This window comes from Pecten maximus, chromosome 6 (genome assembly GCF_902652985.1).
Source record: "Pecten maximus chromosome 6, xPecMax1.1, whole genome shotgun sequence".
Lineage (NCBI taxonomy): Eukaryota > Metazoa > Mollusca > Bivalvia > Pectinida > Pectinidae > Pecten > Pecten maximus.
The window spans coordinates 3539740-3559755 of NC_047020.1; the positions used below are offsets into that span (position 1 = coordinate 3539740).

Here is a 20016-nt window from a genome sequence, read left to right on the forward strand (position 1 = left end):
CAGAATACCCGATCGTAATGATTGACTGTGGTTAATGTAACATGATGTTATCTACAGAATACCCGATCGTAATGATTGACCGTGGTTAATGTAACATGAGGTTATCTATAGAATACCCGATCGTAATAATTGACCGTGGTTAATGTAACATGAGGTTATCTATAGAATACCGGATCGTTATTATTGACAAAAGTTAATGTAACATGAGATTATCTACAGAATACCCGATTGTAATGATTGACCATATATAACAATATAAGGATATGTGTATTTTCCTGTGTTAACCAGTCACCCAGCATTGTGACCCGGGATGGAAGCTGTTTAGAAACCAGTGTTACTATTTTGGTCACTCTGACAACTCCAGCGGCTACAGCTTTGTTGATGCTCACCATTACTGTGTGGCGAGAAATGCGGAACTCACCTCCATTACAGATGCCTACGAGCAATCATTTATCACAGGTAACAGAGGGTCAGAGGTCATATCTTGTCATTAACCTGTTTTTACCTGATTGATAGGTATCTACACAAATTGTTTTTTTAGCCCGCCATCATCAGATGGTGGGCTATTCAAATCGCCCTGCGTCCGTGGTCCGTGGTCCGTCCGTCCGTCCGTCCCTCCGTCCGTAAACAATTCTTGTTATCGCTATTTCTGAGAAAGTACTGAAGGGATCTTTCTCAAAGTTCATATGTAGGTTGCCCTTGGTCCCTAGTTATGCATAGTGTATTTTGGGACCGATCGGAAAACAAAATGGCCGACAGGCAGCCATCTTGGATTTTGACAATTGAAGTTTGTTATCGCTATTTCTGAGAAAGTATTGAAGGGATCTTTCTCAAATTTCATATGTAGGTTTCCCTTGGTCTGTAGTTATGCATATTGCATTTTGGGACCGATCGGAAAACAACATGGCCGACAGGCAGCCATCTTGGATTTTGACAATTGAAGTTTGTTATCGCTATTTCTCAGAAAGTACTGAAGGGATCTTTCTCAAATTTAATATGTAGGTTGCCCTTGGTATGAAGTTGTGCATATTGCATTTTGGGACCGATTGGAAAACAATATGGCCGACAGGCAGCCATCTTGGATTTTGACAATTGAAGTTTGTTATCGCTATTTCTGAGAAAGTACTGAAGGGATCTTTCTCAAATTTCATATGTATGTTCCCCTTGGTCTGTTGTTATGCATATTGTATTTTGGGACCGATCGGAAAACAACATGGCCGACAGGCAGCCATCTTGGATTTTGACAATTGAAGTTTGTTATCGCTATTTCTGAGAAAGAACTGAAGGGATCTTTCTCAAATTTCATATGTAGGTTGCCCTTGGTCCCTAGTTATGCATAGTGCATTTTGGGACCGATCGGAAAACAACATGGCCGACAGGCAGCCATCTTGGATTTTGACAATTGAAGTTTGTTATCGCTATTTCTCAGAAAGTACTGAAGGGATCTTTCTCAAATTTAATATGTAGGTTGCCCTTGGAATGAAGTTGTGCATATTGCATTTTGGGACCGATCGGAAAACAACATGGCCGACAGGCAGCCATCTTGGATTTTGACAATTGAAGTTTGTTATCGCTATTTCTGAGAAAACACTGAAGAGATCTTTCTCAAATTTCATTTGTAGGTTGCCCTCGGTCCCTAGTTATGCATATTGGATTTTGAGACCAGTCAGAAAACAACATGGCCGACAGGCAGCCATCTTGTATTTTGACAATTGAAGTTTGTTATCGCTATTTTACAGAAGGTACTGAAGGGATCTTTCTCAAATTTTATATGTAGGTTCCCCTTGGTCCCTGGTATTGCATTTTGGGACCAATCCAAAAACAACATGGCCAACAGACAACCATTATTGCTAAATCTTAAATTTTATATATGGGTTCCCCTTGTTTGAAAAGTACTAGAGGGCTGTTTCTGAATTTACACAGATTAGTAAGGCTTAGAGGAAGGGAAAAGTAGAGAAAAGATCAATCTGACATGGAACCTATAAAGATCATTCAATGGTGGGCGCCAAGATCCCTCTGGGATCTCTTGTTTTCATTTTCATATCTAATTCCTTGATATTTCAGTATCTGTTTTGCAGTTTTCATATTTTGTAGAATGTGGCCTACTATTGGAGGATTTGATGATTGTTTTCCATGATTTACTTTATAGTACATAATTTCAATTGATTAAAGTAGATTCCTTTGTTTACTGTACTTCATCTCTGTCTATTTAACCTATTTATGGTAGGTTATTGTTACTGTTTACTTAAGATAATATCCTGTGTTTGCTGGAGATTGTCTCCCTTGTTTGTGGCTGATTATCTCCCCTGTTTTTGGCTGATTATCTCCCCTGTTTGTGGCTGATTATCTCCCCTGCTTGCTGAAGAATGTCTCCAATGTTTACAGCATGATACCTTCCTGTTGATGGTAGAAAGTCTTTTACCCCCTTTGTTGAAAGTTTTTCTAAGTTTCCTACCTGTTTTGTTGTCTGTCACAGATAATTTCCCTGTCTGTGTTAGCTGGTCCCCAAGCTTTTGGAAGGTACATCCCTTTATTGGTTGTCTGTAGATTATCTCCCCTGTTTACCTTATCTTGACCCAAAGCCTTTGTAAGTGATCTCCCTTTATTGGTTGTCTGTAGATAATCTCCCCTGTTTACGTTATCTTGACCCAAAGCCTTTGTAAGTTATCTCCCTTTATTGGTTGTCTGTAGATTATCTCCCCTGTTTACCTTATCTTGACCCAAAGTCTTTGTAAGTTATCTCCCTTTTTTGGTTGTTCGTAGATTATCTCCCCTTTTTACATTAGGTAGATGTTCTTGTTCTAGGGGCATAGAATGGTGAGGAAGTCCTGCATCAGACATCATGGTTAATTATCTCCCCTTTACTATAGATAAACTCTCCTGTCTTAAGTCGAGAGCTAGATTATTGAAGAACCGGTCATTATAAGTTATCTCCCTTCGTTGGAACTTGATGTAGCTCTGATTCCCTGTTTCATCTTTTTCAGTTAATCAGGCTCAAATGGACACAGCTTGGGTTGGCCTACAGTACAGTGTGATCAAGAAAACAGTGGTCCAGATTGTGGATAACACACCAGTAATCTTAACCTCTAACCCTATATATAATCCCCATTCTTACTCTAACAGGTTAAATGAATTCAAAATGATTGTGATGATTAAGTTGAGTAATGACTGTCCTTTATGTATTATTGGTACGATATCAGTCCCTCAGGACGTATTATTAAATATTTAAAGTTTATTATGTACATGTGATTTTGAAACAGAATTTGTTGTTTTCTAGATACGCTTCCAGAGTTTTTATCCTGGTGAGCCAGATGATGTTAGCACTGGCTCTACGTGTATCCGTATTGTGGCGGGGAGACAGGACTACACTGGCTCCTGGGATGATGGAAACTGTACTAGTCAACTTGACTTCATCTGTAAAAAACATTCATGTAAGTCTTCAGGATACAAAACAGAGATGTCTGTCTGGTGTTACTGTTTTACCTAAAGGTTTAAAGGCCCAATAATCCTACTGTTAAACAAAACAATTCTGTGTACCAACAACATCACCTTAAGTAATTGTTTTTATCAAATGTCTAGCCTTGTGTCAATATTGGCTTCTGACTAAAAAAATTTAAAAAAACTTGATAACTATAGATAATCAGAAATTAATACTTGTGGTATTTATGCAGGCCCCTCTTGTGGTATGTATGCAGGCCCATGTAAATGTTGTTATGTGGTATGTATGCAGGCCCATGTAAATGTTGTTATGTGGTGTTTTTCACTTCAGTTATATTTTGTAGCAATTATTTCCACTTTTGTTTGTCTTTGGTGGGTGTAGGGGTTATAAGTACATAACACTGCTGGTTTACCATTTGGTACACCTCTGACTCCTTTGTTTGTTTGTCATTATGTGACATTTCGGTACACCTCTGGCTGTTTCAGATCCTGGTCCTCCCTCCATGACAACTCCTCCATCTACTACAGGTATGTATCCTATTAATGTCGGACCAACTTATAAAACACTCTAACCTCAGAAACGTGATATGAGGAGTTTCCTGACCAGATGAACACAACTTTAAGTATTTCTCTTAGGTTTATAAATGAACATAGATATGATGATTTCCTCTTAATACCTATATCTAGTTTATATATGTTTATATATATGTGTCTTGACCAGTGAAATTACTTTAATCTAAAGTGAGATATACATTTGTAATGAGAGATTGTTGAATGGTATTGTAGTGTTTGGATGGTCTTACAAGTGTGGACCCGACTGGAAATATAACTCACTGGACGACTACTGCTACCAAGTCATTAATGACCACCCTAAGACATGGCCGGACGCTCAGTGGGACTGTAACCGAAGGGGAGGTAACCTCTCCAGTATCAGTGGACCCAGGGAGCAAAATTTTCTACAGGGTAAATAACAAATACATGTCTAGGGCCTGATCAAACAAAGGGAGGTAACCTTAGGCCTGATCAAACAAAGGGAGGTAACCTTAGCATTTTCTACAGGTAATTAACACATACATGTCTAGGGCCTGATCAAACAAAGGGGAGGTAAGTTAGCATTTTCTACAGGTAATTAACACATTCATGTCTAGGGCCTGATCAAACAAAGGGGAGGTAACCTTAGCATTTTCTACAGGTAAATAACAAATGCATGTCTAGGGCCTGATCAAACAAAGGGGAGTTTCTACAGGTAATAATTAACACATACATGTCTAGGGCCTGATCAAACAAAGGGGAGGTAACCTTAGCATTTTCTACAGGTAATTAACACATACATGTCTAGGGCCTGATCAAACAAAGGGGAGGTAACCTTAGCATTTTCTACAGGTAATTAACACATACATGTCTAGGGCCTGATCAAACAAAGGAAAGGTAACCTTAGCATTATCAGTGGGTGGAAGGAGCAGAATTTTCCTGCAGAGTAAATAACACATGGGATAGGCCTGAATGAATAAAATTTCCTCTTGATATTGAAAAAGAAAGAAGATCAACTAAGGAATATTATCCATCGATTTCTACATCAATGATAATTTAAATCTCATTGTATTGATTTTAACAAGTGTATTTTTAAACTCTTAGACATTAAGATAATGGTTGAATCAGAGGAGAACTTTAGATACAGGCTGGTAACTGAAGAATCTGTGTTACAGCGATTCTGTCTTCTGGACAGTTTTCCAACATACCATACAACTTCTGGATAGGAGCTACAGACGGCAGCCAAGAAGGAGGCTGGGAGTGGATAGATGGAGCACCATTTGCTTTCTTCCACTGGGACCAAGGTAAATGGACATTTGTTTACCTCTGTTGTGGAGAGGAGGAAGTATAGATATAAATACTAAATTATGACATTCACATGTGATGTATCAAAAAATGTATCAATGCAATGTCTATGAGCCTGCTCATTTAAGAAGCCTGGATATTTTAAGTTAACAACATTTTGATAGATTTATCCTGTTAATAGAAGGTCTTTAGTATATCACCACTCTGTATACACCAGTGAACAATCCAGTAATTTTGCTAGCCGGGTGTTTTTGAAGGTGAGCCTAATGAGTCCGGAGTTGGTGAAGACTGTGTGGAGATGGTATCCATGTGGGAATACAAGTGGAACGACAAACGATGTGACAAACCAAATGCTTATATCTGTAAAAAGTTAGGTAGGTATGTCAGCACATCTATATACTGTAAAAAGTTAGGTAGGTATGTCAGAACATCTAAATACTGTACAAAGTTAGGTAGGTATGTCAGCACATCTATATACTGTAAAAAGTTAGGTAGGTATGTCAGAACATCTAAATACTGTACAAAGTTAGGTAGGTATGTCAGCACATCTATATACTGTAAAAAGTTAGGTAGGTATGTCAGCACATCTATATACTGTACAAAGTTAGGTAGGTATGTCAGAACATCTATATACTGTACAAAGTTAGGTAGGTATGTCAGCACATCTATATACTGTACAAAGTTAGGTAGGTATGTCAGCACATCTATATACTGTACAAAGTTAGGTAGGTATGTCAGAACATCTAAATACTGTACAAAGTTAGGTAGGTATGTCAGCACATCTAAATACTGTAAAAAGCTAGGTGGGTATGTCAGAACATCTATATACTATAAAAAGTTAGGTAGGTATGTCAGCACATCTATATACTGTAGAAAGTTAGGTAGGTATGTCAGAACATCTAAATACTGTACAAAGTTAGGTAGGTATGTCAGCACAACTAAATACTGTACAAAGTTAGGTAGGTATGTCAGAACATCTATATACTGTACAAAGTTAGGTAGGTATGTCAGCACATCTATATACTGTACAAAGTTAGGTAGGTATGTCAGAACATCTATATACTATAAAAAGTTAGGTAGGTATGTCAGAACATCTATATACTATAAAAAGTTAGGTAGGTATGTCAGCACATCTATATACTATAATAAGTAAGGTAGGTATGTCGATCAGCACATCTAAATACTATAAAAAGTTAGGTAGGTATGTCAGAACATCTATATACAATGTACTGTAAAAAGTTAGGTAGGTATGTCAGCACATCTATATACTGTACAAAGTTAGGTAGGTATGTCAGCACATCTATATACTGTAAAAAGTTAGGTAGGTATGTCAGAACATCTATATACTGTACAAAGTTAGGTAGGTATGTCAGAACATCTATATACTGTACAAAGTTAGGTAGGTATGTCAGCACATCTAAATACTATAAAAAGTTAGGTAGGTATGTCAGCTAGCACATCTAAATACTGTACAAAGTAAGGTAGGTATGTCAGAACATCCATATACTGTACAAAGTTAGGTAGGTATGTCAGCACATCTATATACTATAAAAAGTTAGGTAGGTATGTCAGCACATCTATATACTGTAAAAAGTTAGGTAGGTATGTCAGCACATTTATATACTGTACAAAGTTAGGTAGGTATGTCAGCACATCTAAATACTGTACAAAGTTAGGTAGGTATGTCAGCACATCTATATACTGTAAAAAGTTGGGTAGGTATGTCAGCACATCTATATACTATAAAAAGTTAGGTAGGTATGTCAGCACATCTATATACTGTACAAAGTTGGGTAGGTATGTCAGCACATCTATATACTATAAAAAGTTAGGTAGGTATGTCAGAACATCTATATACTGTACAAAGTTAGGTAGGTATGTCAGCACATCTAAATACTGTACAAAGTTAGGTAGGTATGTCAGCTAGCACATCTAAATACTGTACAAAGTAAGGTAGGTATGTCAGAACATCTATATACTGTAAAAAGTTAGGTAGGAATGTCAGCACATCTAAATACTATAAAAAGTTAGGTAGGTATGTCAGCACATCTAAATACTATAAAAAGTTAGGTAGGTATGTCAGAACATCTAAATACTATAAAAAGTTAGGTAGGTATGTCAGAACATCTAAATACTATAAAAAGTTAGGTAGGTATGTCAGCACATCTATATACTGTACAAAGTTAGGTAGGTATGTCAGCACATCTATATACTGTACAAAGTTAGGTAGGTATGTCAGCACATCTATATACTGTACAAAGTTAGGTTGGTATGTCAGAACATCTATATACTGTACAAAGTTAGGTAGGTATGTCAGCACATCTATATACTGTACAAAGTTAGGTAGGTATGTCAGCACATCTAAATACTGTACAAAGTTAGGTAGGTATGTCAGCACATCTATATACTGTACAGAGTTAGGTAGGTATGTCAGCACATCTATATACTGTACAAAGTTAGGTAGGTATGTCAGCACATCTATATACTGTACAAAGTTAGGTAGGTATGTCAGAACATCTAAATACTGTACAAAGTTAGGTAGGTATGTCAGCACATCTATATACTGTACAAAGTTAGGTAGGTATGTCAGCACATCTAAATACTGTACAAAGTTAGGTTGGTATGTCAGAACATCTAAATACTGTACAAAGTTAGGTAGGTATGTCAGAACATCTATATACTGTACAAAGTTAGGTAGGTATGTCAGCACATCTAAATACTGTACAAAGTTAGGTAGGTATGTCAGCACATCTAAATACTGTACAAAGTTAGGTAGGTATGTCAGCACATCTATATACTGTATAAAGTTAGGTAGGTATGTCAGAACATCTATATACTGTATAAAGTTAGGTAGGTATGTCAGAACATCTATATACTGTATAAAGTTAGGTAGGTATGTCAGAACATCTATATACTGTATAAAGTTAGGTAGGTATGTCAGCACATCTAAATACTGTACAAAGTTAGGTAGGTATGTTAGCACATCTATATACTGTACAAAGTTAGGTAGGTATGTCAGAACATCTATATACTGTACAAAGTTAGGTAGGTATGTCAGCACATCTATATACTGTACAAAGTTAGGTAGGTATGTCAGAACATCTAAATACTGTACAAAGTTAGGTAGGTATGTCAGAACATTTATATACTGTAAAAAGTTAGGTAGGTATGTCAGCACATCTATATACTGTAAAAAGTTAGGTAGGTATGTCAGAACATCTAAATACTTTAAAAAGTTAGGTAGGTATGTCAGCACATCTAAATACTGTACAAAGTTAGGTAGGTATGTCAGCACATCTAAATACTGTACAAAGTTAGGTAGGTATGTCAGAACATCTAAATACTGTACAAAGTTAGGTAGGTATGTCAGCACATCTATATACTGTACAAAGTTAGGTAGGTATGTCAGCACATCTAAATACTGCAAAAAGTTAGGTAGGTATGTCAGCACATCTATATACTGTACAAAGTTAGGTAGGTATGTCAGCACATCTAAATACTGTACAAAGTTAGGTAGGTATGTCAGAACATCTAAATACTGTACAAAGTTAGGTAGGTTTATCGATCAGCACATCCAATGCTGTCAAAAGTTAAGGAAAGTACACCTACTAGTTAATAGTTTTTGTTAGCCAATCTCTAGTCAAATGACTACAACTGTAAAAGGTAAGATCTGACTAATTCTAAGTTCTCATCAGGAAATGATTCATTAAAACTAGCACCTTTGTACTCCCTAACATAACTACACCTGTTTGATATTTTAACTGTCCCTACCTTTACTCCCTAACATAACTACACCTGTTTGATATTTTAACTGTCTCTACCTTTACTCCCTAACATAACTACACCTGTTTGATATTTTAACTATACCCCTACCTTTACTCCCTAACATAACTACACCTGTTGTATATTTTAACTATACCCCTACCTTTACTCCCTAACATAACTACACCTGTTTTATATTTTAACTATACCCCTACCATAACCACACCTGTTTGATGTTTTAGCTACCCTTACCATAACCACACCTGTTGGATGTTTTAACTATACCCCTACCATAACCACACCTGTTTGATGTTTTAGCTACCCCTACCTTTACTCCCTACCATAACCACACCTGTTGGATGTTTTAACTATACCCCTACCATAACCACACCTGTTTGATGTTTTAACTGTCCCTACCTTTACTCCCTACCATAACCACACCTGTTTGATGTTTTAGCTACCCCTACCATAACCACACCTGTTTGATGTTTTAGCTACCCCTACCATAACCACACCTGTTTGATGTTTTAGCTACCCCTACCATAACCACACCTGTTTGATGTTTTAGCTACCTCTACCTTTACTCCCTAACATAACTACACCTGTTTGATGTTTTAGCTATACCCCTACCTTTACTCCCTAACATAACCACACCTGTTTGATGTTTTAGCTACCCCTACCATAACCACACCTGTTTGATGTTTTAACTATACCCCTACCTTTACTCCCTAACATAACTACACCTGTTTGATGTTTTAGCTACCCCTACCATAACCACACCTGTTTGATGTTTTAACTGTCCCTACCTTTACTCCCTAACATAACTACACCTGTTTGATATTTTGACTGTCCCTACCTTTACTCCCTAACATAACTACACCTGTTTGATATTTTAACTGTCCCTACCTTTACTCCCTAACATAACTACACCTGTTTGATATTTTAACTATACCCCTACCTTTACTCCCTAACATAACTACACCTGTTTGATGTTTTAGCTACCCCTACCATAACCACACCTGTTTGATGTTTTAACTGTCCCTACCTTTACTCCCTAACATAACTACACCTGTTTGATATTTTAACTATACCCCTACCTTTACTCCCTAACATAACCAAACCTGTTTGATATTTTAACTATACCCCTACCTTTACTCCCTAACATAACTACACCTGTTTGATGTTTTAGCTACCCCTACCATAACCACACCTGTTTGATGTTTTAACTGTCCCTACCTTTACTCCCTACCATAACCACACCTGTTTGATATTTTAACTATACCCCTACCTTTACCCCCTTCCATAACCACACCTGTTTGATGTTTTAGCTACCCCTACCATAACCACACCTGTTTGATGTTTTAACTGTCCCTACCTTTACTCCCTAACATAACCACATCTGTTTGATGTTTTAACTGTCCCTACCTTTACTCCCTAACATAACCACATCTGTTTGATGTTTTAACTGTCCCTACCTTTACTCCCTAACATAACTACACCTGTTTGATGTTTTAACTACCCCTACCTTTACTCCCTAACATAACCACACCTGTTTGATGTTTTAACTACCCCTACCATAACCACACCTGTTTGATGTTTTAACTGTCCCTACCTTTACTCCCTAACATAACCACACCTGTTTGATATTTTAACTGTCCCTACCTTTACTCCCTAACATAACCACACCTGTTTGATATTTTAACTATACCCCTACCTTTACTCCCTACCATAACCACACCTGTTTGATGTTTTAGCTACCCCTACCATAACCACACCTGTTTGATGTTTTAGCTACCCCTACCATAACCACACCTGTTTGATGTTTTAACTGTCCCTACCTTTACTCCCTAACATAACCACACCTGTTTGATGTTTTAGCTACCCCTACCATAACCACACCTGTTTGATGTTTTAACTGTCCCTACCTTTACTCCCTAACATAACTACACCTGTTTGATGTTTTAGCTACCCCTAACATAACCACACCTGTTTGATGTTTTAGCTACCCCTACCATAACCACACCTGTTTGATGTTTTAACTGTCCCTACCTTTACTCCCTAACATAACCACACCTGTTGGATGTTTTAGCTACCCCTACCATAACCACACCTGTTTGATGTTTTAGCTACCCCTACCATAACCACACCTGGAAGTCCCACTGAGACTCCCCCTAAGACCTGTGTGGTGGAGCCAATGATCTCTGGGAACTACAGTCTGTTGGATGCTAATGCTCTGTCTGCCTCCACGGTTCGTGCCCCCCGTAACTCTGCAGCTGACTCGAGGTACTACAAAGGCAGCAGAGGTAATCAGAATTTAAACTTTATGTTTACTTTCTTTTAGATAAAAACTAAAACTCTGGCTGTGGTAAATAAATGAGACATGATAATTAATTTGACTTACTGTTATATTTGTTATAGGTGGATGGTCAACTCTGAACACCAATCCAGGTCAGTACATTAAGGCATTGTTCTACAACACTGTGGTGATGAAGGGAGTGACCACCGTTGGCCGGTCAGACGCAGATGAATGGGTTGTTTCCTACAAGCTCCAGTACCAGTACGACTACTACTCCGAGTGGGAGTGGTACCAGGAGCCTCCAGGGACTGTCAAGGTCAGTGTCCCCAGGGACTGTCAAGGTCAGTGTCCCCAGGGACTGTCAAGGTCAGTGTCCCCAGGGACTGTCAAGGTTAGTGTCCCAGGGACTGTCAAGGTTAGTGTCCCCAGGGACTGTCAAGGTCAGTGTCCCTCGGGACTGTAAGGGTTAGTGTCCCCAGGGACTTTCAAGGTTAGTGTCCCCAGGGACTGTCAAGGTCAGTGTCCCTCGGGACTGTAAGGTTAGTGTCCCCAGGGAATGTCAAGGTCAGTGTTCTCAGGGACTGTCAAGGTTAGTGTCCCCAGGGACTGTCAAGGTTAGTGTCCCCAGGGACTGTGTAGGTTAGTGTCCCCAGGGACTGTCAAGGTTAGTGTTCCCAGGGACTGTCAAGGTTAGTGTTCTCAGGGACTGTCAAGGTCAGTGTCCTCAGGGACTGTCAAGGTCAGTGTCCCCAGGGACTGTCAAGGTTAGTGTCCCCAGGGACTGTCAAGGTTAGTGTCCCTGGGACTGTCAAGGTAAGTGGTCCCAGGGACTGTCAAGGTTAGTGTCCCCATGGACTGTCAAGGTTAGTGTCCCCATGGACTGTCAAGGTTAGTGTCCCCAGGAACTGTCAAGGTTAGTGTCCCAGGCACTGTCAAGGTTAGTGTTCCCAGGGACTGTCAAGGTTAGTGTCCCCAGGGACTGTCAAGGTTAGTGTCCCCAGGGACTGTCAAGGTTAGTGTTCCCAGGGACTGTCAAGGTTAGTGTCCCCATGGACTGTCAAGGTCAGTGTCCCCAGGGACTGTCAAGGATAGTGTCCCCAGGGACTGTCAAGGTTAGTGTCCCCAGGGACTGTCAAGGTTAGTGTCCCCAGGGACTGTCAAGGTCAGTGTCCCCAGGCACTGTCAAGGTTAGTGTCCCCAAGGACTGTCAAGGTTAGTGTCCCCAAGGACTATCAAGGTTAGTGTCCCCAAGGACTGTCAAGGTTAGTGTCCCCAGGGACTGTCAAGGTTAGTGTCCCCAGGGACTGTCAAGGTTAGTGGTCACACTAGGACCATTTATGGTCAGTGACTCATGAATGACTATCTAGGTTAAAGGTGACAAATCAAAGGGTCCCTTTAATTAGAAGAACATTAAGCATGCTACCCGGATCATCGATATACCACAGTGCATGTGGTTGAAAGGCGACAAACCAAAATTTGTATCAAATCAACATTTAATATTTGGGTACATATGTGTATACTTTGTGTATTGTATCCCATTCTAAGATGAAGACAACTCCTTATGTTTACTAACAACTGAATCATACAAAGGGTTATTAGTCCTCTATCCCCTAGGGACTATAGGTTTCCCATCCATCTATCTGGTATGTAAGTACATAGTATTACAAATGTTTGTATGTTTGTACTATCAAAGTTTGTCAGAATTCTTGTGGCTTCATTCCTTGAGGGATTTTGATCACACTTCACACATAAAGGACCATAATATCTCATGCCAATTTGTGTTTCAGGGTTTTGGTTCAAGGTTACAGTTACTGTTTTTAGAGGGGGCCAGTAGGGGACATGTATGGCTCTTTAGCAATACCCAGTATACTTGTCATCATATGGAATCCCCTTAAGATGTGGAGTTTTGAAAAAAAAAATCATCTTATATTCTAATTACATCGTACTGTAAAAGTTTAGTATTAAAGTTTGGGGAGGACTTTTTTGTGAACTGTTTTTACCTTACTATTCAAAAATTGACAATCCTTGGAAACAGGTAGCTTGTTTATTGGCTGGGGTTTATTTGAGGATAAATACGGTAAATTATATATCTAGGTCATCTGACCTGAAGGTTGAGGATTACCTATAGTCATTTGGCTTCATCCGTTGTCATCCACCATCCACTGGCACCATGAATAAACTTTTCTCTTTTCAAATTAAAACTTCTTCTCAAGTTCAACTGTGGGATTCAGCGCTAAGTTATCTGATATAATCCTGAGAATTTTTCAGGTCAGTTCGAAATCCAAGATGGCCATCATGACAGCCATCTTGAAAAAAATAATTTCAATTTCTTTTCCGGTTCCACTTGTGCCATTGAGCTGGAAATTGGTGTGGATGTTAATGGAAGGAAGCCAACAAAGCGTGATTATTTTTTAGCCTGGTAAAAACTTTGACATGGCAGCCACAGCAACCATTATGTAACAAGATTGGGCAATCGTGATTTTCCTGAACAATTACACCTAATTGAATAATAAACTGAATATAGATATGGATTGTAATTTTGATGGTTTTATTTATCAGATCTTCAATGGTAACCATGACCCAGACACACCAGTCACTAACACCATACAGTTTCCTATAGAGGCTCGTGGTATCAAGCTCTTCCCTATGTCCTGGCACACTGGAATATCCCTACGCTGGGAGATCCTCGGCTGTATCCAAGGTAATGATTCTAATGTTAGTACAACCCTACGCTGGGAGATCCTCGGCTGTATCCAAGGTAATGGTTCTAGTGTTAGTACAACCCTACACTGGGAGATCCTCGGCTGTATCCAAGGTAATGGTTCTAGTGTTAGTACAACCCTACACTGGGAGATCCTCGGCTGTATCCAAGGTAATGGTTCTAGTGTTAGTACAACCCTACACTGGGAGATCCTCGGCTGTATCCAAGGTAATGGTTCTAGTGTTAGTACAACCCTACACTGGGAGATCCTCGGCTGTATCCAAGGTAATGGTTCTAGTGTTAGTACAACCCTACACTGGGAGATCCTCGGCTGTATCCAAGGTAATGGTTCTAGTGTTAGTACGACCCTACACTGGGAGATCCTCGGCTGTATCCAAGGTAATGGTTCTAATGTTAGTACGACCCTACACTGGGAGATCCTCGGCTGTATCCAAGGTAATGATACCAATGTTAGTACAACCCTACACTGGGAGATCCCCGGCTGTATCCAAGGTAATGATTCTAGTGTTAGTACGACCCTACACTGGGAGATCCTCGGCTGTATCCAAGGTAATGGTTCTAATGTTAGTACAACCCTACGCTGGGAGATCCTCGGCTGTATCCAAGGTAATGATTCCAGTGTTAGTACAACCCTACACTGGGAGATCCTCGGCTGTATCCAAGGTAATGGTTCTAGTGTTAGTACAACCCTACACTGGGAGATCCTCGGCTGTATCCAAGGTAATGATTCCAGTGTTAGTACAACCCTACACTGGGAGATCCTCGGCTGTATCCAAGGTAATGATACCAATGTTAGTACAACCCTACACTGGGAGATCCTCGGCTGTATCCAAGGTAATGGTTCTAGTGTTAGTACAACCCTACGCTGGGAGATCCTCGGCTGTATCCAAGGTAATGATACCAATGTTAGTACAACCCTACGCTGGGAGATCCTCGGCTGTATCCAAGGTAATGGTTCTAATGTTAGTACGAACCCTATGCTGGGAGATTCTCGGCTGTATCCGAGGTAATGATTCTAGTGTTAGTACAGCCCTATGCTGGGAGATCCTCGGCTGTATCCAAGGTAATGATACCAATGTTAGTATGACTGCTGATTGGCCTTTTTAACTCTATCTGGTTGGAAATTTCTGAGAGAGGCTGATAGTTCTGGGCCCAGTTCAGTCAGGTCCTACTCCTGATACAGGATACAGACTGTCATTTGGAAACAAGAACCAGGATTGTAGTTGCTCTCATAAACAAAGATTTTATAAAGTGATCGTGGTTTTGTTAAGTGTAGGTCTTATTACTTGTTACGACCTGTTAGTGTTAATGTGAGAGATCGTTAGGTCATTGTGGGCAGGTTCTAATACCTGGTACATGTATCTGGTATTCCTATCATACAGGCGTTATCTTCCTTCCAACCCAATGAACTACCCCTGAATTTGACATGTATTATCTGAACTTGTATATCTGACCTCTGACCTTTGGATACTTCAGATTTCTGTACACCTGACTACAGTGTGAGCGGACCTTTGGTCGTCCCCGATAATTTGATCACTTCATCAACAATTTCTGACCCCGCCCACTCTGCTGCAGCAGGCAGACTTCATCCAATCACATCCAATGCAGTGCCATCCTGCTGGCGTGCCCAGTCTAGCAGTAACCTACAATGGCTACAAGTTGACCTCGGGAAAGCTGTGATTGTCCGGGGAATCACGACCGCTGGTAACCCTAACGACCAGGAGTGGATTACTCAGTTCAAGCTACTCTACAATATAAATGGACCAAATCATAATTTTAACTATTACTCTGAACCGTATGGACGGATCAAGGTAGGCAAGGGCAGACAACTGTTGATATGTTCACCTTGTTTGTGTACATGTACAGTCTACAACATCAGCCATTTTCTGTCAGTTATATTCTAGTAAATTACAGAATTTTAGTAATGTCTAAGTCAGTGTTTTTATTGGAATTATTGCAGATTGATGTTTTGAAGGGAAAAGTATCATGTTAAGATAATACTGTTACACTTGGTACCTGTATGAATCACTTTCCTTCAGTTTTGATCAGTTCTAGCTCTGATTTAATTTGTTGTCCTGAGCCTGTTTGTTTATTGTTGTCCTGAGCCTGTTTGTTTATTTTTGTCCTGAGCCTGTTTGTTTATTGTTGTCCCGAGCCTGTTTGTTTATTGTTGTCCCGAGCCTGTTTGTTTATTGTTGTCCCGAGCCTGTTTGTTTATTGTTGTCCTGAGCCTGTTTGTTTATTGTTGTCCCGAGCCTGTTTGTTTATTGTTGTTCTGAGCCTGCTTGTTTATTGTTGTCCCGAGCCTGTTTGTTTATTGTTGTCCTGAACCTGTTTGTTTATTGTTGTCCCGAGCCTGTTTGTTTATTGTTGTTCTGAGCCTGTTTGTTCATTGTTGTCCTGAGCCTGTTTATTGTTGTCCTGAGCCTGTTTGTTTATTGTTGTCCTGAGCCTGTTTATTGTTGTCCTGAGCCTGCTTGTTTATTGTTGTCCCGAGCCTGTTTGTTTATTGTTGTCCTGAGCCTGTTTGTTTATTGTTGTCCTGAGTCTGTTTGTTTATTGTTGTCCTTAGCCTGTTTATTGTTGTCCTGAGCCTGTTTGTTTATTGTTGTCCCGAGCATGTTTGTTTATTGTTGTCCTGAGCCTGTTTGTTTATTGTTGTCCTGAGCCTGTTTGTTTATTGTTGTCCTGAGTCTGTTTGTTTATTGTTGTCCTTAGCCTGTTTATTGTTGTCCTGAGCCTGTTTGTTTATTGTTGTCCCGAGCATGTTTGTTTATTGTTGTCCTGAGCCTGTTTATTGTTGTCCTGAGCCTGTTTGTTTATTGTTGTCCTTAGCCTGTTTGTTTATTGTTGTCCTGAGCCTGTTTGTTTATTGTTTATTGAGCCTGTTTGTTTATTGTTGTCATGATCCCTGTTTGTTTAGTTTTGTCCTGAGTCTGTTTGTTTATTGTTGTCCTGAGTCTATTTGTTTATCGTTGTCCCGAGCCTGTGTGTTTATCGTTGTCCTGAGCCTGTTTGTTTATTGTTGTCCTTAGCATGTTTGTTTATTGTTGTCCAGAGTCTATTTGTTTATCGTTGTCCTGAGCCTGTTTGTTTATTGTTGTCCTGAGTCTGTTTGTTTATTGTTGTCCCGAGCCTGTTTGTTTATTGTTGTCCTGAGCCTGTTTGTTTATTGTTGTCCTGAGCCTGTTTGTTTATTGTTGTCCTGAGTCTGTTTGTTTATTGTTGTCCCGAGCCTGTTTGTTTATTGTTGTCCTGAGCCTGTTTGTTTATTGTTGTCCTTAGCCTGTTTGTTTATTGTTGTCCTTAGCCTGTTTATTGTTGTCCTGAGCCTGTTTGTTTATTGTTGTCCCGAGCATGTTTGTTTATTATTGTCCTTAGCCTGTTTGTTTATTGTTGTCCTGAGCCTGTTTGTTTATTGTTTATTGAGCCTGTTTGTTTATTGTTGTCATGATCCCTGTTTGTTTAGTTTTGTCCTGAGTCTGTTTGTTTATTGTTGTCCTGAGTCTATTTGTTTATCGTTGTCCCGAGCCTGTTTGTTTATCGTTGTCCTGAGCCTGTTTGTTTATTGTTGTCCTTAGCATGTTTGTTTATTGTTGTCCAGAGTCTATTTGTTTATCGTTGTCCTGAGCCTGTTTGTTTATTGTTGTCCTGAGTCTGTTTGTTTATTGTTGTCCCGAGCCTGTTTGTTTATTGTTGTCCTGAGCCTGTTTGTTTATTGTTGTCCTGAGCCTGTTTGTTTATCGTTGTCCTGAGCCTGTTTGTTTATCGTTGTCCCAAGCATGTTTGTTTATTGTTGTCCCGAGCCTGTTTGTTTATTGTTGTCCCGAGCCTGTTTGTTTATTGTTGTCCTGAGTCTGTTTGTTTATTGTTGTCCTGAGCCTGTTTGTTTATTGTTGTCCTGAGTCTGTTTGTTTATTGTTGTTCTTAGCCTGTTTATTGTTGTCCCGAGCCTGTTTGTTTATTGTTGTCCTGAGCCTGTTTGTTTATTGTTGTCCCGAGCCTGTTTGTTTATTGTTGTTCTGAGCCTGCTTGTTTATTGTTGTCCCGAGCCTGTTTGTTTATTGTTGTCCTGAACCTGTTTGTTTATTGTTGTCCCGAGCCTGTTTGTTTATTGTTGTTCTGAGCCTGTTTGTTTATTGTTGTCCTGAGCCTGTTTATTGTTGTCCTGAGCCTGTTTGTTTATTGTTGTCCTGAGCCTGTTTATTGTTGTCCTGAGCCTGCTTGTTTATTGTTGTCCCTAGCCTGTTTGTTTATTGTTGTCCTGAGCCTGTTTGTTTATTGTTGTCCTGAGTCTGTTTGTTTATTGTTGTCCTTAGCCTGTTTATTGTTGTCCTGAGCCTGTTTGTTTATTGTTGTCCCGAGCATGTTTGTTTATTGTTGTCCTGAGCCTGTTTGTTTATTGTTGTCCTGAGCCTGTTTGTTTATTGTTGTCCTGAGTCTGTTTGTTTATTGTTGTCCTTAGCCTGTTTATTGTTGTCCTGAGCCTGTTTGTTTATTGTTGTCCTGAGCCTGTTTGTTTATTGTTGTCCTGAGCCTGTTTGTTTATTGTTGTCCTGAGCCTGTTTGTTTATTGTTGTCATGATCCCTGTTTGTTTAGTTTTGTCCTGAGTCTGTTTGTTTATTGTTGTCCTGAGTCTATTTGTTTATCGTTGTCCCGAGCCTGTTTGTTTATCGTTGTCCTGAGCCTGTTTGTTTATTGTTGTCCAGAGTCTATTTGTTTATCGTTGTCCTGAGCCTGTTTGTTTATTGTTGTCCTGAGTCTGTTTGTTTATTGTTGTCCCGAGCCTGTTTGTTTATTGTTGTCCCGAGCCTGTTTGTTTATCGTTGTCCCTAGCATGTTTGTTTATCGTTGTCCTGAGCCTGTTTGTTTATTGTTGTCCTGAGTCTGTTTGTTTATTGTTGTCCTTAGCCTGTTTATTGTTGTCCTGAGCCTGTTTGTTTATTGTTGTCCCGAGCATGTTTGTTTATTGTTGTCCTGAGCCTGTTTGTTTATTGTTGTCCTGAGCCTGTTTGTTTATTGTTGTCCTTAGCCTGTTGGTTTATTGTTGTCCTGAGCCTGTTTGTTTATTGTTTATTGAGCCTGTTTGTTTATTGTTGTCATGATCCCTGTTTGTTTAGTTTTGTCCTGAGTCTGTTTGTTTTTTGTTGTCCTGAGTCTATTTGTTTATCGTTGTCCCGAGCCTGTTTGTTTATCGTTGTCCTGAGCCTGTTTGTTTATTGTTGTCCTTAGCATGTTTGTTTATTGTTGTCCAGAGTCTATTTGTTTATCGTTGTCCTGAGCCTGTTTGTTTATTGTTGTCCTGAGTCTGTTTGTTTATTGTTGTCCCGAGCCTGTTTGTTTATTGTTGTCCTGAGCCTGTTTGTTTATTGTTGTCCTGAGCCTGTTTGTTTATTGTTGTCCTGAGCCTGTTTGTTTATCGTTGTCCTAAGCATGTTTGTTTATTGTTGTCCAGAGAGTCTATTTGTTTATCGTTGTCCTGAGCCTGTTTGTTTATTGTTGTCCTGAGTCTGTTTGTTTATTGTTGTCCCGAGCATGTTTGTTTATTGTTGTCCTGAGCCTGTTTGTTTATTGTTGTCCTGAGCCTGTTTGTTTATCGTTGTCCTGAGCCTGTTTGTTTATTGTTGTCCTGAGTCTGTTTGTTTATTGTTGTCCCGAGCATGTTTGTTTATTGTTGTCCTGAGCCTGTTTGTTTATTGTTGTCCTGAGTCTGTTTGTTTATTGTTGTCCCGAGCATGTTTGTTTATTGTTGTCCTGAGCCTGTTTGTTTATTGTTGTCCTGAGTCTGTTTGTTTATTGTTGTCCTGAGCCTGTTTGTTTATTGTTGTCCTGAGCCTGTTTGTTTATTGTTGTCCTGAGCCTGTTTGTTTATCGTTGTCCCAAGCATGTTTGTTTATTGTTGTCCAGAGCCTGTTTGTTTATCGTTGTCCAGAGCCTGTTTGTTTATCGTTGTCCAGAGCC

At 39.5% G+C, this 20016-nt stretch overlaps 1 protein-coding gene across 1 annotated transcript in view; it reads left to right on the forward strand.

Annotated features, from left to right (window-relative positions):
- Positions 1–20016, forward strand: part of LOC117328744 — an 84567-nt gene that overhangs the window by 34061 nt on the left and 30490 nt on the right. The window contains exons 12-22 of the mRNA XM_033886259.1: positions 289–459; positions 2985–3073; positions 3278–3431; positions 3925–3966; positions 4225–4401; positions 5145–5273; positions 5532–5648; positions 11163–11339; positions 11455–11648; positions 13892–14033; positions 15531–15865. Coding sequence (XP_033742150.1) covers positions 289–459; positions 2985–3073; positions 3278–3431; positions 3925–3966; positions 4225–4401; positions 5145–5273; positions 5532–5648; positions 11163–11339; positions 11455–11648; positions 13892–14033; positions 15531–15865 — 1727 coding nt within the window. The remainder of the gene's footprint in view (positions 1–288; positions 460–2984; positions 3074–3277; positions 3432–3924; positions 3967–4224; positions 4402–5144; positions 5274–5531; positions 5649–11162; positions 11340–11454; positions 11649–13891; positions 14034–15530; positions 15866–20016) is intronic.